The sequence below is a fragment of the Pollicipes pollicipes genome, unplaced genomic scaffold (genome assembly GCF_011947565.3).
Source record: "Pollicipes pollicipes isolate AB1234 unplaced genomic scaffold, Ppol_2.1 Scaffold_7261;HRSCAF=8764_pilon_pilon_pilon, whole genome shotgun sequence".
NCBI lineage: Eukaryota > Metazoa > Arthropoda > Thecostraca > Pollicipedomorpha > Pollicipedidae > Pollicipes > Pollicipes pollicipes.
The window spans coordinates 21,655,951-21,670,689 of record NW_023597054.1 but is presented as its reverse complement, the minus strand read 5'-3'; the positions used below and the strand labels follow the sequence as shown (position 1 = coordinate 21,670,689).

The 14,739-nt window shown below is 52.3% G+C and overlaps 1 protein-coding gene across 1 annotated transcript; it reads left to right on the top strand.

Annotated features, from left to right (window-relative positions):
• The first annotated feature begins 1,052 nt into the window (after window positions 1-1,052).
• Window positions 1,053-2,728, top strand: LOC119111174 (alpha-(1,3)-fucosyltransferase C). Its single transcript, XM_037234999.1, has 3 exons — window positions 1,053-1,147; window positions 1,295-1,591; window positions 1,673-2,728. Exons 1-3 carry the CDS (start codon window positions 1,053-1,055, stop codon window positions 2,202-2,204), a joined length of 924 nt encoding a protein of 307 aa, XP_037090894.1. The 3' UTR covers window positions 2,205-2,728.
• The last annotated feature ends 12,011 nt before the right edge of the window (window positions 2,729-14,739 follow it).

Here is a 14,739-nt window from a genome sequence, read left to right as displayed (position 1 = left end):
CCTTTCCCACCCTACCGGCGACACCACAGCGCGCCCCTGTCTTTGAGCCCCGATTCGCCCGGGCCGAAAGAAAACATGTCAATTTTTGTCTGCGTCAGCGACCGAGACGATAGTTTACAAGAGGTGCCTCTTGCGAACAGGTTCGAGTGTTGACGTCGTTCAAGTCGCGCTGTCAGGTTATAAAGATTGGCCGCCTTCGAAATATGGCCTATTGCCCTCCTCACGCTTGGGGAAAAGACATGTATTACGCTATGACTGATACCATTTTTCCTGCACACCAAACGCGGGATCGTCAGCGAGACGTGTCGCTCCTTTCAGGGTTACGGCCATTCAAGTGCCATGCTGATAAGCGATGGCATGTTTTATGCGGTTGGCACCACACAGTTCAGAAAGCGCGCTTCCGTCGCTGACCGGGGCATTCGCCGTGGAATGTGAGTGGTCAGATGGGTCGGACACGCAGGTACGAAGTGCACTTCGCTATGCAAACTTTTTCATCATGCCTGTTACATATACGCATGCACACTTCTCAGCTTCCATTCACGCGACCACGGACGGCGTAGTCAAATTCTCTCGTGCTGGCTAGGCTTCCAGCCGGCGGTTACTTCCCGACACGTTCACCGTCCACGGACACAATGGCCAATGACCGAATCTCACGCAAACTAAACTTTGCTGGGGAAAAGCTGACATGTTTAACTTCGCCACCGGTCATACATTTTGTTTTCATGCATTTGGTTTGTGTGTTCTCCTAGTTTAGTCGACTGCATCGCGCGGCTCCGCTTACAACTGCAGCCAGCCGTCCCGCATGCATCCCGTCAGCCGACCAAACAGCTGATCCACTAACCCCAACGTCGGGTGCCTCGCCGAGCCGCAGCTATCAGCTGACCCCTGAACCTCCTATCTAAACACCTAGAGATCAAACTTCAGCGCGAGCGCCGGGGGGTCGCGCCGGCGCTATAGACGGCCGCGTGCAGTGGACCGCGGTCCTGGGCGCGACGGCGAGCGGGCTGCACGTGACGGAGCTGGTGCAGCACCGCTGCCCGCACAGCGCCGGTATGGCGTCCAACAACAGCTACCGGTTCATATCGGCGCTGCTGCTGCTCTACCTGGCGACGACTGCGCTCTTCCTGCTGTTCATCCAGCACTCGTCGTCAAGTCACCTGGCGGCTAATCACGGGCCTGCGCTGCGCTCGCCGCTGGCGCAGACGCGCGCGGCAGCGGCGGCCACGCGCCGGCCGCTCGTGCTGTTCTGGACGCCGCTCTGGGACCGCTTCGACAACTGGGCGCGCCTGTTCAGCGTGCCGCGGCTGCGCGATTGCCGCTTCCGCTGCTCGTTCAGCAACCAGGAGCAGCGGCTGGATGAGGCGGCGTTAGTGTTGTTCTCGGTGGCTGACCTGCACCGCATGCCGCCGCCAGGCGCGGACGAGCGGCCCGCCAGCCAGCTGTGGGCGCTGCTTGCGCTCGACCCGCCGGTGGCCGCGCGCCGCCGTGCGCCCGAGCTCCGCCGCTACGACCGCGTCTTCAACTGGACGGTCAGCTACCGGCGTGACTCGGACGTGCCGCTGACGTACGGCCGCGTGGTGTCGCGGCCGAGGTCCCGGCGCCGGCCGGTCGTCGCCGCCGCATCCGCCGCCCGCCGCGCCGTGTTCCGGCCGCAGCTGTGCGCCACGTCCAGCCGCCGCGAGCACTACGTGCGCGAGCTGCGCCGCCACATGGACGTGGACGTGCTCGGGCCATGCGCCAACGTCAGCTGCGGCTCGGCCGCGCAGTGCTTCGCGCGCTTCCGTGGCAACTACACCTTCTACCTGGCGCTGGAGGCGGCGCACTGCGTCGACTTCGTGTCGTCGCCGCTGCACCAGGCGCTGCGGCACGGTATGGTGCCGGTGGTGCGCGGCGCGGCCGATTACCGCCGTCTGGCGCCGCCGCACTCCTTCATTGACGCGGCGGCGTTCTCGGGGCCCGAGGCGCTGGCGCGCCACCTCACCGGGCTCAGCGACGACCAGCTGAGCGCCTACCGTCGCTGGCAGGGCACGCACGAGGTGCTGCCCGCCGACTGGGCATGCGAAGTGTGCACGCGGCTGCACAGACTGGGCGCCAATAGCTCGGCGTTCCCGGCGCACGGCGGCGAACAGCTGCACCGCTGGTGGTACGAGCGGGGCCGCTGCGAACCGGCGCCGGCCGGCGACGCCACCGCCCCCGCGTCATGAGGCGAGCTGGCGTCGGAGTACCTCCTGAGGACATGTGGAAGCAGTCTGTGTACCTGAATGCATGTGGAAGTAGTCTGTGTCTACTGAGGACATGGTGAGGCAGTCTGTGCTTCCTGAACAGCATGTGTGGCCGCCCGTGGCGACTGGGCAAAGAGGCGAGTGGCGGCCGGTCCAGCTCAGCCGGAACATGAACTGTCCGGTCAGCAGTTCAGAGGTTCAGAGGCGTAGGTCGGGGACGGAAACTCCTCGGTAGGTCGAGGAGCTCGGGAAGACAAGCCAGCCGAGAGCTGTTGTTATGGTGATGTCATTCCGTTTGGTCTTGGAATTGCTCGGAATGCGTGCGGCGGCGGCGAAGGTGCCCAGAATTACATGACCTAGCACCCTCTGCTTCGAACGCACCCTCTGACAGGTGACGAACGTGTGCGATTTGCCTGCAGTTCGGTGTTGAGTGGTAGATTGTTTTACAATTGGTCTCAGTGCGCAGTGATATTTGGTGCTTGTCCGGTTTCAAACTGCGATAATATAACTTGACCTCCACGGTGGTAGGAGATATCATTGCTGTGAGGCGTGAGCTTCTTTACGAAGCAATACAAACACAGTCACCAGGAGTTCTTTCCGTTCAGAAGGTCTAAAAGAGACGCGCTCATATAGCCCATATGCACGTCTACGAGTGAGGCTCAAATATGCTGATGTGTCCGCATGTGACACCTGCACCACACTGGCAGCTGCTCATTGGAACTCGTCTTGTCCTACCGGGCGAGGCCGGGCAGATTCCCTACCTTTTATCTCTTACAGCATACTAGTTATGCCAGTTGCAGGACACACTCTAGATGGGCGCTTTCGTTTGCCGTGAAGAGCCGCGTTCTTCTGCACCTCCATCACCCGGGCGCAGGTCTCCGCCGAGATCCTCTTGATCTTCCGCTGTTCTGCCCGCTTGAGTTCTTGGTGGCTCTTAGGACATCCCTGGCACACTTTGCTCTGAAGGTAGCTCTACAGGGAGAATTCCAAAGAAGGAAGCATCCAGGGTAGCAGAATACTTCGCGAAGAATTTTTTTACGGTCCGATCCAGTCAGGTCTGGCTTTCTAGAATCCAATCTGTCCGTCAGGCAGGCTTTTTAAACTTCTGAATCCAGTCCAGTCATGTCTGGCTGGGCAAAACACGCTGATAAAATCATCATCAGACAAATATGGCGCATCGCAACAAATTTAATTACTCCCACAAGCTGCATATAAGCATTCTGACTGGCTGTAACAATAAGGCATCACTAGGTCAGTTTGAAACATTCACTTCACTCGGGACACATCAAAGCTTCTGATCAAAACCCACGTATTCCCTGACGATCTGCATTGCCTTTCAATATGGGGAGGCGCTGCCAAAAATAAACTGTACAGGATTCAAAATGCTATAAATGTTGCCGCTAAGATGGTGACAGGGACACGGCGTCAGGACAGGACCGGTCCGGCTCTCCAGGGTCTGGGACGGACTGAGTGGAGCGGTCGGTCGAGGTGCGGGGCGTTACCAAAGTCCATAAGGCTTAAACTGTCAGAACGGCTCCGCATTGCACAACATGTTTACCGCCAGGTCCTCGGGATCTCGCTGGTCCACTCGCTTCGCCGAAGCAAGACGGTTGGAGCTGCCAAAACACCGGCTGGCGAGCTCACCAAGGGGCTTTCGATACGGAGCGTCGTCCCCGTGGAATGGGCTGCCGGTCGGATTAACACGCGCCCGGGTGGCCGGCTAGATACCCTTTGCTCGGGTGGGGTGGGGGTGGGGGGCAATTTGACCCCTCCCCCATTAAGACCTCCAGAACTAAGAAAGCTAGAGACACCAAATTTACAGGGTGTGTTGATCTGTACGTGAACTCACTTAGGTCAACGTTTCAGGTTCCTCTAAGAAGTCCATGGGTGATGTATAATGCGGTTCCTGCTATCAATGCATTCAAAATGAGCACCAGAAGCTATTCCATACAGCAAGCCCTAGGGTAACAAAACAGGTCGGTTTTGACCTTGGTGTGACATTCATACCTGACCTTAGGTCAATGTAATTTACTTATTCAACTGCTATGTTGCCTACGAAAGCATCTCAGAGAGGTACGGCTTCGTCTAACACTCCGTTGTTGAATCAGATTGAAGGATTCGCTAGAAATTGCCTCCACTGAAACCATAGTCTGAATTTGACCTGCCATAGGTCAGCGACCTTGCAAGGTGCATCTGAGTTGTTGACGCCAAACGATCCGCAATTCAATTTTCTATAGCTATGGAAAATTTGGCGCGGCTACGCCGCGTCGTTCGGAAACCATTCTGGAAAACCCTTCGGGCGGTGGGTCAATTTCCCCGCCCCCCACCCGAGCGCGTGTCAGCTGAGTGCCACTCACTGTCAGTCTTTAAGCGTACCGAGAGCGAGGGCGGGATGGCAGCCGTAAAGGCTGGGCGGAGATGTGAGATGTGATGATCTTGTGGCTGATGTACGTTAATGCTTGCATGCTATTTTACCTTTGCACGTTTGCAATGCTTATGGTCGTATACGTTGTAGGTTTAGTGCTTCTGACAGCATGCGTGTACTTGGTTTGGTATTTGACTGCATAGGAATCTGGCGATAAACTTTTCTATTTTGTCTTGGCATCATGTACTGGGCGCAAATCCGTAAGAGCTATTTCATGGAATTTTTTAGATTGCACACATGCATCCATGCATGCAAGTGCTGGGCATGCCCAGATACCATTACGCGCGGCTACCTTGCAAACAAAATGTGTCCGACCTCAAATATCGTCTTTATGTGTTTTCTGGCCTGACTAGCCTAACAGAATATATTACGGCAATTTGACTCGTTGCCCGGTTTGCTAAGCACCTGAGTTTCAAATCGTAACGCCGACATGGGACGTGGCCTTCGCGGTCCATGAGGTCTGTACAACAAAGCTAGAAACATGTCATTTTAGCGCGACTGAATTATTGAAACGGTTGCGCCACTTCTCGGCTCTGCTATGCTGCGAAATCAATTTCAGTTTCCATGTCATTGGGGCTTTACAAGCCACTCAGCTATTGAGACTACATGGCGTCGCTGGCCTCTGAACCTGGCAAGAACAGCGGGCACCACGGAGAATCGAACACCGCTCCTTTGGTATCCCAGATGCGCCGCTTAACCACGGCACTATCGGTCGCCCCCATTTAAGTTTTTCCTGTTGGCATAGTCATCATAGATGCACGTAGATTTATTGCACTTTGATCTATGTAATTTTTGTTCATAGCTTATGCGTTTTTCCAATATTGGAAAGGTCATCTGCTTCAAAAAAAACGCAGACTGCGAATTGCGTGCATGCTATCCTGATTAAACTTGCATTTTAGGAAAGGCCATGGAGCGAATGCGATAACTAGACCTGCACCAATTCTTGAAGCAAAGATTCGGAGCAAGCGATGCGCTTGCGAGAGAAAAAAGGCATATTCATTAGATGTTGAGCTATTGTTTCGGGGAAGTAATGTTGCCTGATCGTATTGCATTCGTGCTTGGCTAACTGCATTAACGAATGAAAACTTCGCGGTTCAACAGAATGCTTATCATCTCCTTTGTTGGGTTAATTAAATGTCACAGAAAAATGATTTATCCAGCATGATGTAGCTGTAGCTCGTCACCAACCATTGATGAATCATGACAGTGACGATCGTGGGAGGCAGAAAAAACAGTGTGGTGGGGACGAACACCACTGTAATCTAGCGCACATTTTCGTCAAGAACTTTCGCAATTGCAAGTTGTTGAAATGTTTGAGTCTTCTTCATTTCTCAGGTGGGATAGGCTACTTGTGGCACACTTTTCCTGACGTCTCCCGTATAACTCATTTGAAGCTATCCGGCAACATAGACAGACGTCACTGATTTCAGTTTCGACCTCCAATGCATTGTTTAAGATTCACCAGCATTAATCACGCGGCAATAAAACAAAACACAGTAACAGGCGCAGATATCTGACGCTTTTGCAAAACCAGTTCAGTGTCTAGCAATGATAGGAACAATCCTTTGCTAACTGTCATCAATTAGATTGCTCGTAGTGTTTTAATTTGTGTTCTAGGTACGTTGTCAGGTATTAACCATGGCTTACCCTGCCACATGTTAATTGGTGGGCAACTTATTGTGAAAACCTATCACACGAGGGCCATTATTGATGAGTAGACACTTGCTGAATATTCCATTCAGTGACATATTTACACCAATAATGTTGATACATTTGCAACAACACCACGTGGACACATTGCCGAACCAATTGCCCGATCCTGCTGCCACAACCGCTACCGACCTGACCCGCCCGCGAACAGCAGCTCGGGTCACATGCTGCTGTCCAGCCACCTCGGTCAGGTCACACGGGATTTCAACTCGGCAGAGGCGCACCCAGTCACACATGCACCGGTCGCGCGCGCAGACCAGCATACACATCACTTTTTCCCCTATACAACAGCTTTTGCCTCAGTCATTCTGACCAGCATCGGTACATCACCTGCGTCACGAAGCCGCGCGGCATCTGAAGCAGTTACCGCATCCTCTGACAGCGGCACCGAGTCGCACGCGGACCGCGGGCTGAGAAAGTATTCTGGTAACAACATCTTCGGCATTGACTCAGTTTGCGCAGTTGCGGTTTGGAGCCGATCGTCGGGGCACGTCGGTTCGGAGCTGGGTCCTGGGAAAGCTCCCGGGAAAGCTCCCCGCTTCGTCCGCAAGCGGATGGCGCAGATGTGAGCGTCTGGTTTTGTCGTCCGTGCAAGCCTCGTGGACTAGCGGGCCAGCACGTGTGACCACGGTCGCTCGGCGCCATTTGACGGAAGAGACCGACCGCATGGCTCTCAGCAGTACCGCGTCACCTCGAACGAGTTCTCTGTGAGTACCAAATAAAAAATATGTAGTATCCCGCAACCGCAGGGACACAGAAGGATTGAGAAGTGAAGACCTGGGGCAAGGCAACCTTCCAAGCATTAACTCTGCACGTGTTCTCCCAGTGGCCAAGCACTGTACTCTGTACCGCACCAGAAACCAACTTCAAAAACGATTTGAATGTTTTGACCATTGACAAGTCCGCCTGTTGGGGGCTAGATGATGGTGGTGTAAGGCAATGGAAGGTACCTTAAAACTGCAGGTATTTCTTGAATTCCTCCGACATGAAAAAAGGACGATTACGAGACGTCAAAGTCCTGGGAAATCAATGCGTGGCGAATATTTCGGTTAAGGCCTCTACAGTTCGTGCAGCTGTTGATCCATGTATTCCTCCTACCTCAGGCCATTTCGAAAACCCTTCCATGAGCACCAAGTAAGTTTTACCTTGATGAAACTCAAAATCCACATGAACTCTCACATAGCCCGGGGAACACCCAGGGATGTGCAGATGTGCACCCCCACTTCGAGTGAGCATGGACACTCTCACTCCTCGTGACGAGGCGTCACAGTTCATCTTCAATGTGCAGATGCGCACCCCCACTTCGAGTGAGCATGGACACTCCCACTCCTCGTGACGAGGCGTCACAGTTCATCTTCAATGGCCTGTCCACGTCATAGGGGGCAAGTTCGTCAACACCAGCCAAAGTTAATGTTGCTCGAACAAAACTGTTGTGGCATTTCCTGTCAAGACATAATTTGTTCCCAGGGGGGTCAAATCACATAATGGTCTCAAAACTGACGACGGGCTCGGCACAAATTTCGCGTTGGATGTCATCAGACCAAAAGAAGTGAGCAGCTGTTTTCTTGGCTCGGGCATGGATACAGTTCTTTTCACTCTGCCGTCCGTGGTCTGGAACCATCCTTGAAGATCTCCTCCAGGTAGACGGTCTTCTCTCTGAAGAACTAGCATTCCTTTTTCCCGAAACGGAGACCGAAATCTTGCAGCCGCTGCATGACCGCCTCCAGATGCGCCCTGTGCTCTCTATCTCCACCCTGACGCTAGGGCAGCATCTGGGTGACACGTCACGCCACTCAAGCCTCTCAAAACCGGATCCGTCGTTTTCTGTCACACATTTGGCGATGCTTTCAGCCCGAAGCGCAACAATGTCGGCCTCATGGGCCCTAATGGCGTGTTCATGGCTGGCAAGATCTGGCTCTTTGGCGCCAGTGGAAGTTGTTTGTACGCTATGTCGAGCTTGGAAAACGACTCTGTGTCAGCCAACGTGCTGAATACTTCATCGGCGGTGGGTAAACTTTACGCCTGTCCTATGACACATAAATTTGCGGTGACCATGTAATCAGAACATACTCTCACGCTGCCTCCCGGCTGACGAACCAGAACTAGTGATGCTGCCCAGCCACTCTGCTCTGCCAGTAACAGCTCACCTTCTTGCACCTGACGCTTCGGCTCCTTGGTCACCTGGTCGCGCATGGCAAACAAGACCAGCCGGCTCTTGAAAAATATCGGCCGCGATCCCGGCTCCACCTGCGCCTCCGTCTATCTGACCATTCCCAATCTCTCTGAAAACAGGTCATGCTGCTTGTTCTGTAACTCATTCAATACTTGATGCACAGTATGCTCCTTTCCCTGAATGGTTTTGGCATCAAACGCTTCATCCCAACCTAGTCAAAGTTTGAACATCCTATCTATACCCAGCATCGGATAGAGACTCTTCACATCCATAATCAAACCGCTATCTTCGCGACTTGACCCTTGCACTCTACTGTTACTGCCAACTCACCAATCAGCTCAAGGAAAGTGCCGTTGCACTGGCTAAAACTTTCGTTCGTACTATGTAACTCAGTGTTTAAAAAAATCCGCCAGCAATCGTGGTTATTTCTGCTTCGGGAGTGTTTGTCGGTGCACCAGTGCCCCGTTTCATGACGACTGGCTTTCGAGTTACATACGCAGCGGTGAACAGCTCATCTCTTCGCGTTTGGTGCGTGCGCAGTACCTGGGAGCCCTGGTACGTGTGCAGTACCTGGGAGCCCTGGTACGTGTGCAGTGCCTGGGAGCCCTGGTACGTGTGCAGTACCTGGGAGCCCTGGTACGTGTGCAGTGCCTGGGAGCCCTGGTACGTGTGCAGTGCCTGGGAGCCCTGGTACGTGTGCAGTGCCTGGGAGCCCTGGTACGTGTGCAGTGCCTGGGAGCCCTGGTACGTGTGCAGTACCTGGGAGCCCTGGTACGTGTGCAGTACCTGGGAGCCCTGGTACGTGTGCAGTACCTGGGAGCCCTGGTACGTGTGCAGTACCTGGGAGCCCTGGTACGTGTGCAGTGCCTGGGAGCCCTGGTACGTGTGCAGTGCCTGGGAGCCCTGGTACGTGTGCAGTGCCTGGGAGCCCTGGTACGTGTGCAGTACCAGTGCCTTGCTTGGCGCGTCAGGTGACTACTGGTGCTGGCTCCGAAACGCGATTAGAGCACTAGATAACCTCACTGTTCCAAGAAAAATAAAGCATTTTCAGTCTTGTCACTCTCGGGTAGTGTTTGATAAACCAATACTCTCATGTTAGTCCACGGGCTTCTTGGAAATTATTTGCACCGTACTCGTAATTTTCCTGATTGACTTCGTGGAGTTTTAAAAGATGATGACTGTGGGCTCTCCACTGCCTTTGGCAGACCAGTTCGCACGTTTTCTCGCACAACGCCATCGGAGGAGGTTCTCAACGCTGTCCTCAACCTAAAACGCTTCATAAAGTCTTTGATGCTCTTGCGATGATATCCGCGGCGGTCGTTCAAGACGGTAAGATCAATAATTTGCTCTCAGCTATCCTGTTGTGTAGCGAACATATAGTGCTCGTGCCCAAACAAACGTATGGTGTCCTTTCGGGGTCACCCTGTAGTTCAACTGTGATATCAATTGCAGTATGCGGCGCTATTTCAGCCCTGAGTTAAAAAAAACAAAACATTTAGTATGACCATAACTCGTTACCGTAGCTGAACTCTTCCCCGCTCCGATGAGTTGATATTTGACTTTTTCATTGGGCTTCCACAAACGAGAGAACAAAAGCTGAAAAAGATGCTTTTATTGCTAAAAGATTTTGGCTATTATTGAACTTTTATTTTTAGATGCAATACACAGCTCGTTATTTTCGATATAGTTGAACATTGTGGGTACGGGCAATGGCGGACTCAAGGCACGGCGGAGCTATTTTGGGAACTGTTTTACGGCCTATTATTCATGACATACGGCATATCATTTTCGCTATGGTTGAACATTTGTGTGCACGGACAAACTCAAGGTATATTGTGAAGTGTTTTAAATAAGGCTTGTCTTCTTTGATGTCACGTGTCTTTGGTTGAGATTGCTCGCGGTTTGAAGCAGCCAATGTGCATGTATTCATCACGTGTCTTCACAGACCGCTTATTTGCAGCACTGGCCTGACATCATGCCATCAGCGTCATCTAACACACATCCGGGTGGGCGGTTGAATGCGATGCGGTCGGGTGGGGGCTTCGATTTTCCCCTGAGATCTCAAAAGCAAAGAAAGTTGTATGCACCACATCCCAGGTTACGCAGGGTTTTATTGGTACTCAGTTTTGTCCAATTTTGACGTCCTTAGGTATTGACCATCAGGTTAAATACGGCAAAAAGTCAAACTCCAGATCGCTGTCCGAAGTGACCTCAGACGTCCTCGCGCAATGACCTTTAAGCTAAATGCATCTTGTAAGCAAAATGTCACTCATGTTCATATCAATTCAGTGACCTTTGTTTGCCTTCATAAGGTACAGCGACCAAAGATCTTCGAGATTATTTGTGCATCTGAATGTACAGTCCCTAGACAGCATGCTCCTCAAAGCCAAATGTGATCAAAGTCATTGTAGGTCATTGGCATCCCTGACCTTCATGCAGTCAAAGAAAGATACCTTGCGATGTCATTGCGATCCAGGAACTCAAAATCAGCATTAAAAAAGCTATCCCATAGAAGAGCTCTTCAGTAAGAGGGTGGGCTGGTACTGACCTTGATCCGACTTTCATACCTGAACCAATGCCAATGAAATCAGTCGCAACCCTCGTTTCAGTTGTGTCATTGTCTGGTCGTCTAAGAAACCATTTTAAAGTCGCAATACTTCGTCTAACACTGGGTAGTCGCGTCACATCGCACGATTGCCTAGGATTGCCTTCACTCAAAACCCTGGTCTGTCTTTGACTCGCTATCTGTGAGCGCTTGACGAGGTATATCTAAATTATATATACCAAAAGATCGGCTTTTCACTGCCGTACAAAAAAACCAAGCCTGGTGCGGTAACGGCGCGGCACTCCGAAGTTTTACTGGAAAATCAGTACCGGAAAACCCTTCGCGGAGTCTAACTGACCTCCTTACACGAGTGCGTGCGCGTGCGCGTCCATTCATCTATTTTCATCGATGTCACACGACGTTGTTCTAAACTTCTAGAATGAAAACCTGACTTGCTTGGAACTTCAAGTTGACGTAGCGCGGAGCGGGCGGTTGGCCGCAGTTCTGTACACATTAGGAAGGACAGTTGACCAACTTGGTCTGCGCAAGACCCAGCTCGCGCGCACGTGTCCGTCTCCACGCACGTGTCCCCGTCTCCCAGTTGAATACTTTGCGTGCATCGATGCTGACAGCCAGCAGCCGCATTTCCCATGCGGGTCAGGCAGTGAACTCGTCCGTCTGTGACCCGAAGCCGTCCCTCCCCGGAGCCGTCCTGATTGGGAAGTGTACTATTCAGGTCACGTAGGCAGCTGGATCTGCGGATGCGTGCGTTTAGTTGTGCTAGATCTTGTCTTATGAAAAACGGTAATAGTGCGCTGGCGTCATTGCAAGCCGCATTTGCTCCAAAATACGTCACCTGGTGACTAAGCAGCTCACGTTTCTTTCATACGATTTTATACCTTTGTGTTCTCAGACATGATAAGAGTTATAACCGTGTATGTTGGAGGTGATGCCCTCCTGACGCTTTTAGAGTGACTTGGCCGGCCGGCAAACTATAGCGCTTGCGCTTCCAAGGTTATCTACGCTAGGCAGGCAGGGCACGGACATCCTCAGTCAGCTGCGGCCCAGTCAGCTGACGCGCCGCGCCGCCTCACCGCACGCCACTTCTGCTTGCGGTGGGGGTACCTGCGCGCGGTCTGTGTTGCGGGCAGCGGCATTTTGTGCTGTGCTCTGAGGCGCTGCATCACTGCCAACAGCGGCACTGTCAGTGTGATTTCAGCGCTGTTGTGATCCCAGTTAGTATTTGCGTAGGAGGTGCGATGAAAAAGCGTGTTTAAAGTAATGAATTTTCAGCGGAAATGCACCCGATATTTCTACAAACAATGGCTTGCTCACACGCAGCGCTCAGAAAAATCACCACCACATCGGCCTTTAATCAGGCGTTAGGAACTCACAGCGACGGTCGAAAAGCTTATCGGCTTGCTAACTGTGGCCACCAAAACTGACTAACAGCGGATCAGACCGCAGCAGCCGCCGGCAGAGACCGTCCGTTCTCGGAAGAACTAAGCGTGTGCCACCGCATTATGTAAGCGGGATTGTTCGTTGTCTTATCTGTTCGCTTAGGGCTCGGCCAAAATGTAGCATGAGGAGACACAAGATAAAAAAGCAAATGGTATCTACGGGCTTCTGCATAATGTTTCCGGGAAACAACACGAGGTCGTACCTCCACATAGCGCAGTACCTGAGTGTGCGCATGCATTCACACGGTCTTTATTTTCGCTGCTCACATTTCAATATTTTCCCAGGTCTACACTGAAACCAGGGCTGTCGGAACATGGTCGAGACTAAGCCTGGCAATCCCACGGTGACGTCACCGTGAGAATGCCCCGCGGCATTTATATGATGAATGTATCACACGGGTTTTTCATTTCACGTTTTCAAGTGCTACTAAGTCGTTCTTTCCCATAAAGTGAGCCTCGGGACGTTTGTCAGTACGTCTCCTAGCCATACCCGGGGATGCAACAGCTGCGGCTGGTCACATATTCCAACACCAGCCCATATCCAGTGCAGATGAATACGCTGCTGACGACACGGCCGGCGTTTGCAGTCTCGCCGCCCACGCCACCCCAGCGTAACGCGGCGGCGGGCCGGCGGCCTTGACGCCGCGGACCAAACGGCCGTAGCAACAAAATAGACCACTTCGCGGGGCTCAACAGCCACACAAATCTGTCCTCCATGCGCGCCCACGAATGCCGAAGCTTTCAGAGAGCACCGTTAGGTCACGGTGCGCCGGGCAGCACCACAACATGACCATTGTCGCAGGAAACGCCGCCGGCCTGCGGAAAAGCCTCCCCATCAGAAATTTTGCCTTTGTTTTTCGTTTGTGTGGGGCCAAACCGACTGCCTTCCCAACGGTCATTTACGATTACGGCAATCGTTCGATGTCACAGCGTGTCTAAAGCGCATTTCCGCGGGAGGTTTGCGGAAGACGTGGTCCATTTCTCAGCGCAACCCGTGCAACAACCTCGGCTTCCGTCCGCGCTGTACGGGCTGCTCTTCTCTGCTGTGTAAAATTTAGAATTTAGTAAGTAGACGTGCGACTGTGGTTCGATATGCATACTGCATAGATATATAGTTTGCCCCATTCATGAGGGCCTGACGTGGAAAATGTCTTCAACAGCTTAAAATGATAGGGTTTATCATAACACGTCATAGTTACGAGCAGCTTCAGCTCTGTATGAGCAAATTTTCACATTGATTAGTTCTTTCACCAGCAAGGCCTTTCGTAGGACGTGGAACCTCTCGTACCCATACGACTGAGGCAATGGTACACAGAGAGTTACGAAAGTTCATGACAGGGTCAATAGCTAGTGGATCCAATGTCCCTTGGCAACTAATACCAATGCAGCTGCTGACCTCTGTGCAATACCGTTTTGGTGTGCGTCATGAGCGATTGCTGTAAAGGTAGCATTCATTCACAAGTTGTGCTCATATTCAGCATGAAAAGGAATGCTCCAGATTTGAAGATGTCTAGGCAAGTAGCAGATATGATGGAAAAAGCTCACTTAACTATCGGTGTGCTCTTAAAGCTGAAAAGCTTCCCTAAATAACGAAATTTTACTTATCAGTTAATATGCCCCTCATTATGTCATTGTTTGATTACGTCATCGTACGCCAATGAGCGCACGTTATGACTGGAAATTGTGCAATTTTTTTGTTGTTGTAAATTTCACAATTATGTCATCGATTATATCTCAATATTTTTGAAATCTCTCTCTAAATGGCGTGGTCGCATCGTCATTTCTGCCATAGCTATGTGCCTGTGTTTGCGATAACAGTTCTGAAAGCGAGGGCCGTAATATTTGTTTTTCATTTTGTTTCACACAAATGAACCCCGAGTCAGCCGCAGCCAACCGACACCACATTGCGGCTGTTGTACCGTGTTGCACAGGAGCAGCCCACTCCTGCACCTGCCGCCGTATGTGAACCCTCTGGACGTCATCCCCCAGGACTCTCGTTCTCGCGACGTGGGTCACGTGGCGGTGCTCGTCGCCTAGGGCAGCAAGCGGAGTCGCTGGGACCAGCCTGCCTTCACCATGCTGGTCTCCACCGCGCGAGAACCACGTGATTGGTGCCGTAGTTGCGCCGGTGGCTGTCCTCGGTGGCGGTGTTCCATGAGCAGCGCACCGGACCGCTGCATTGAGACTGTCGACTCGTCGGAAGA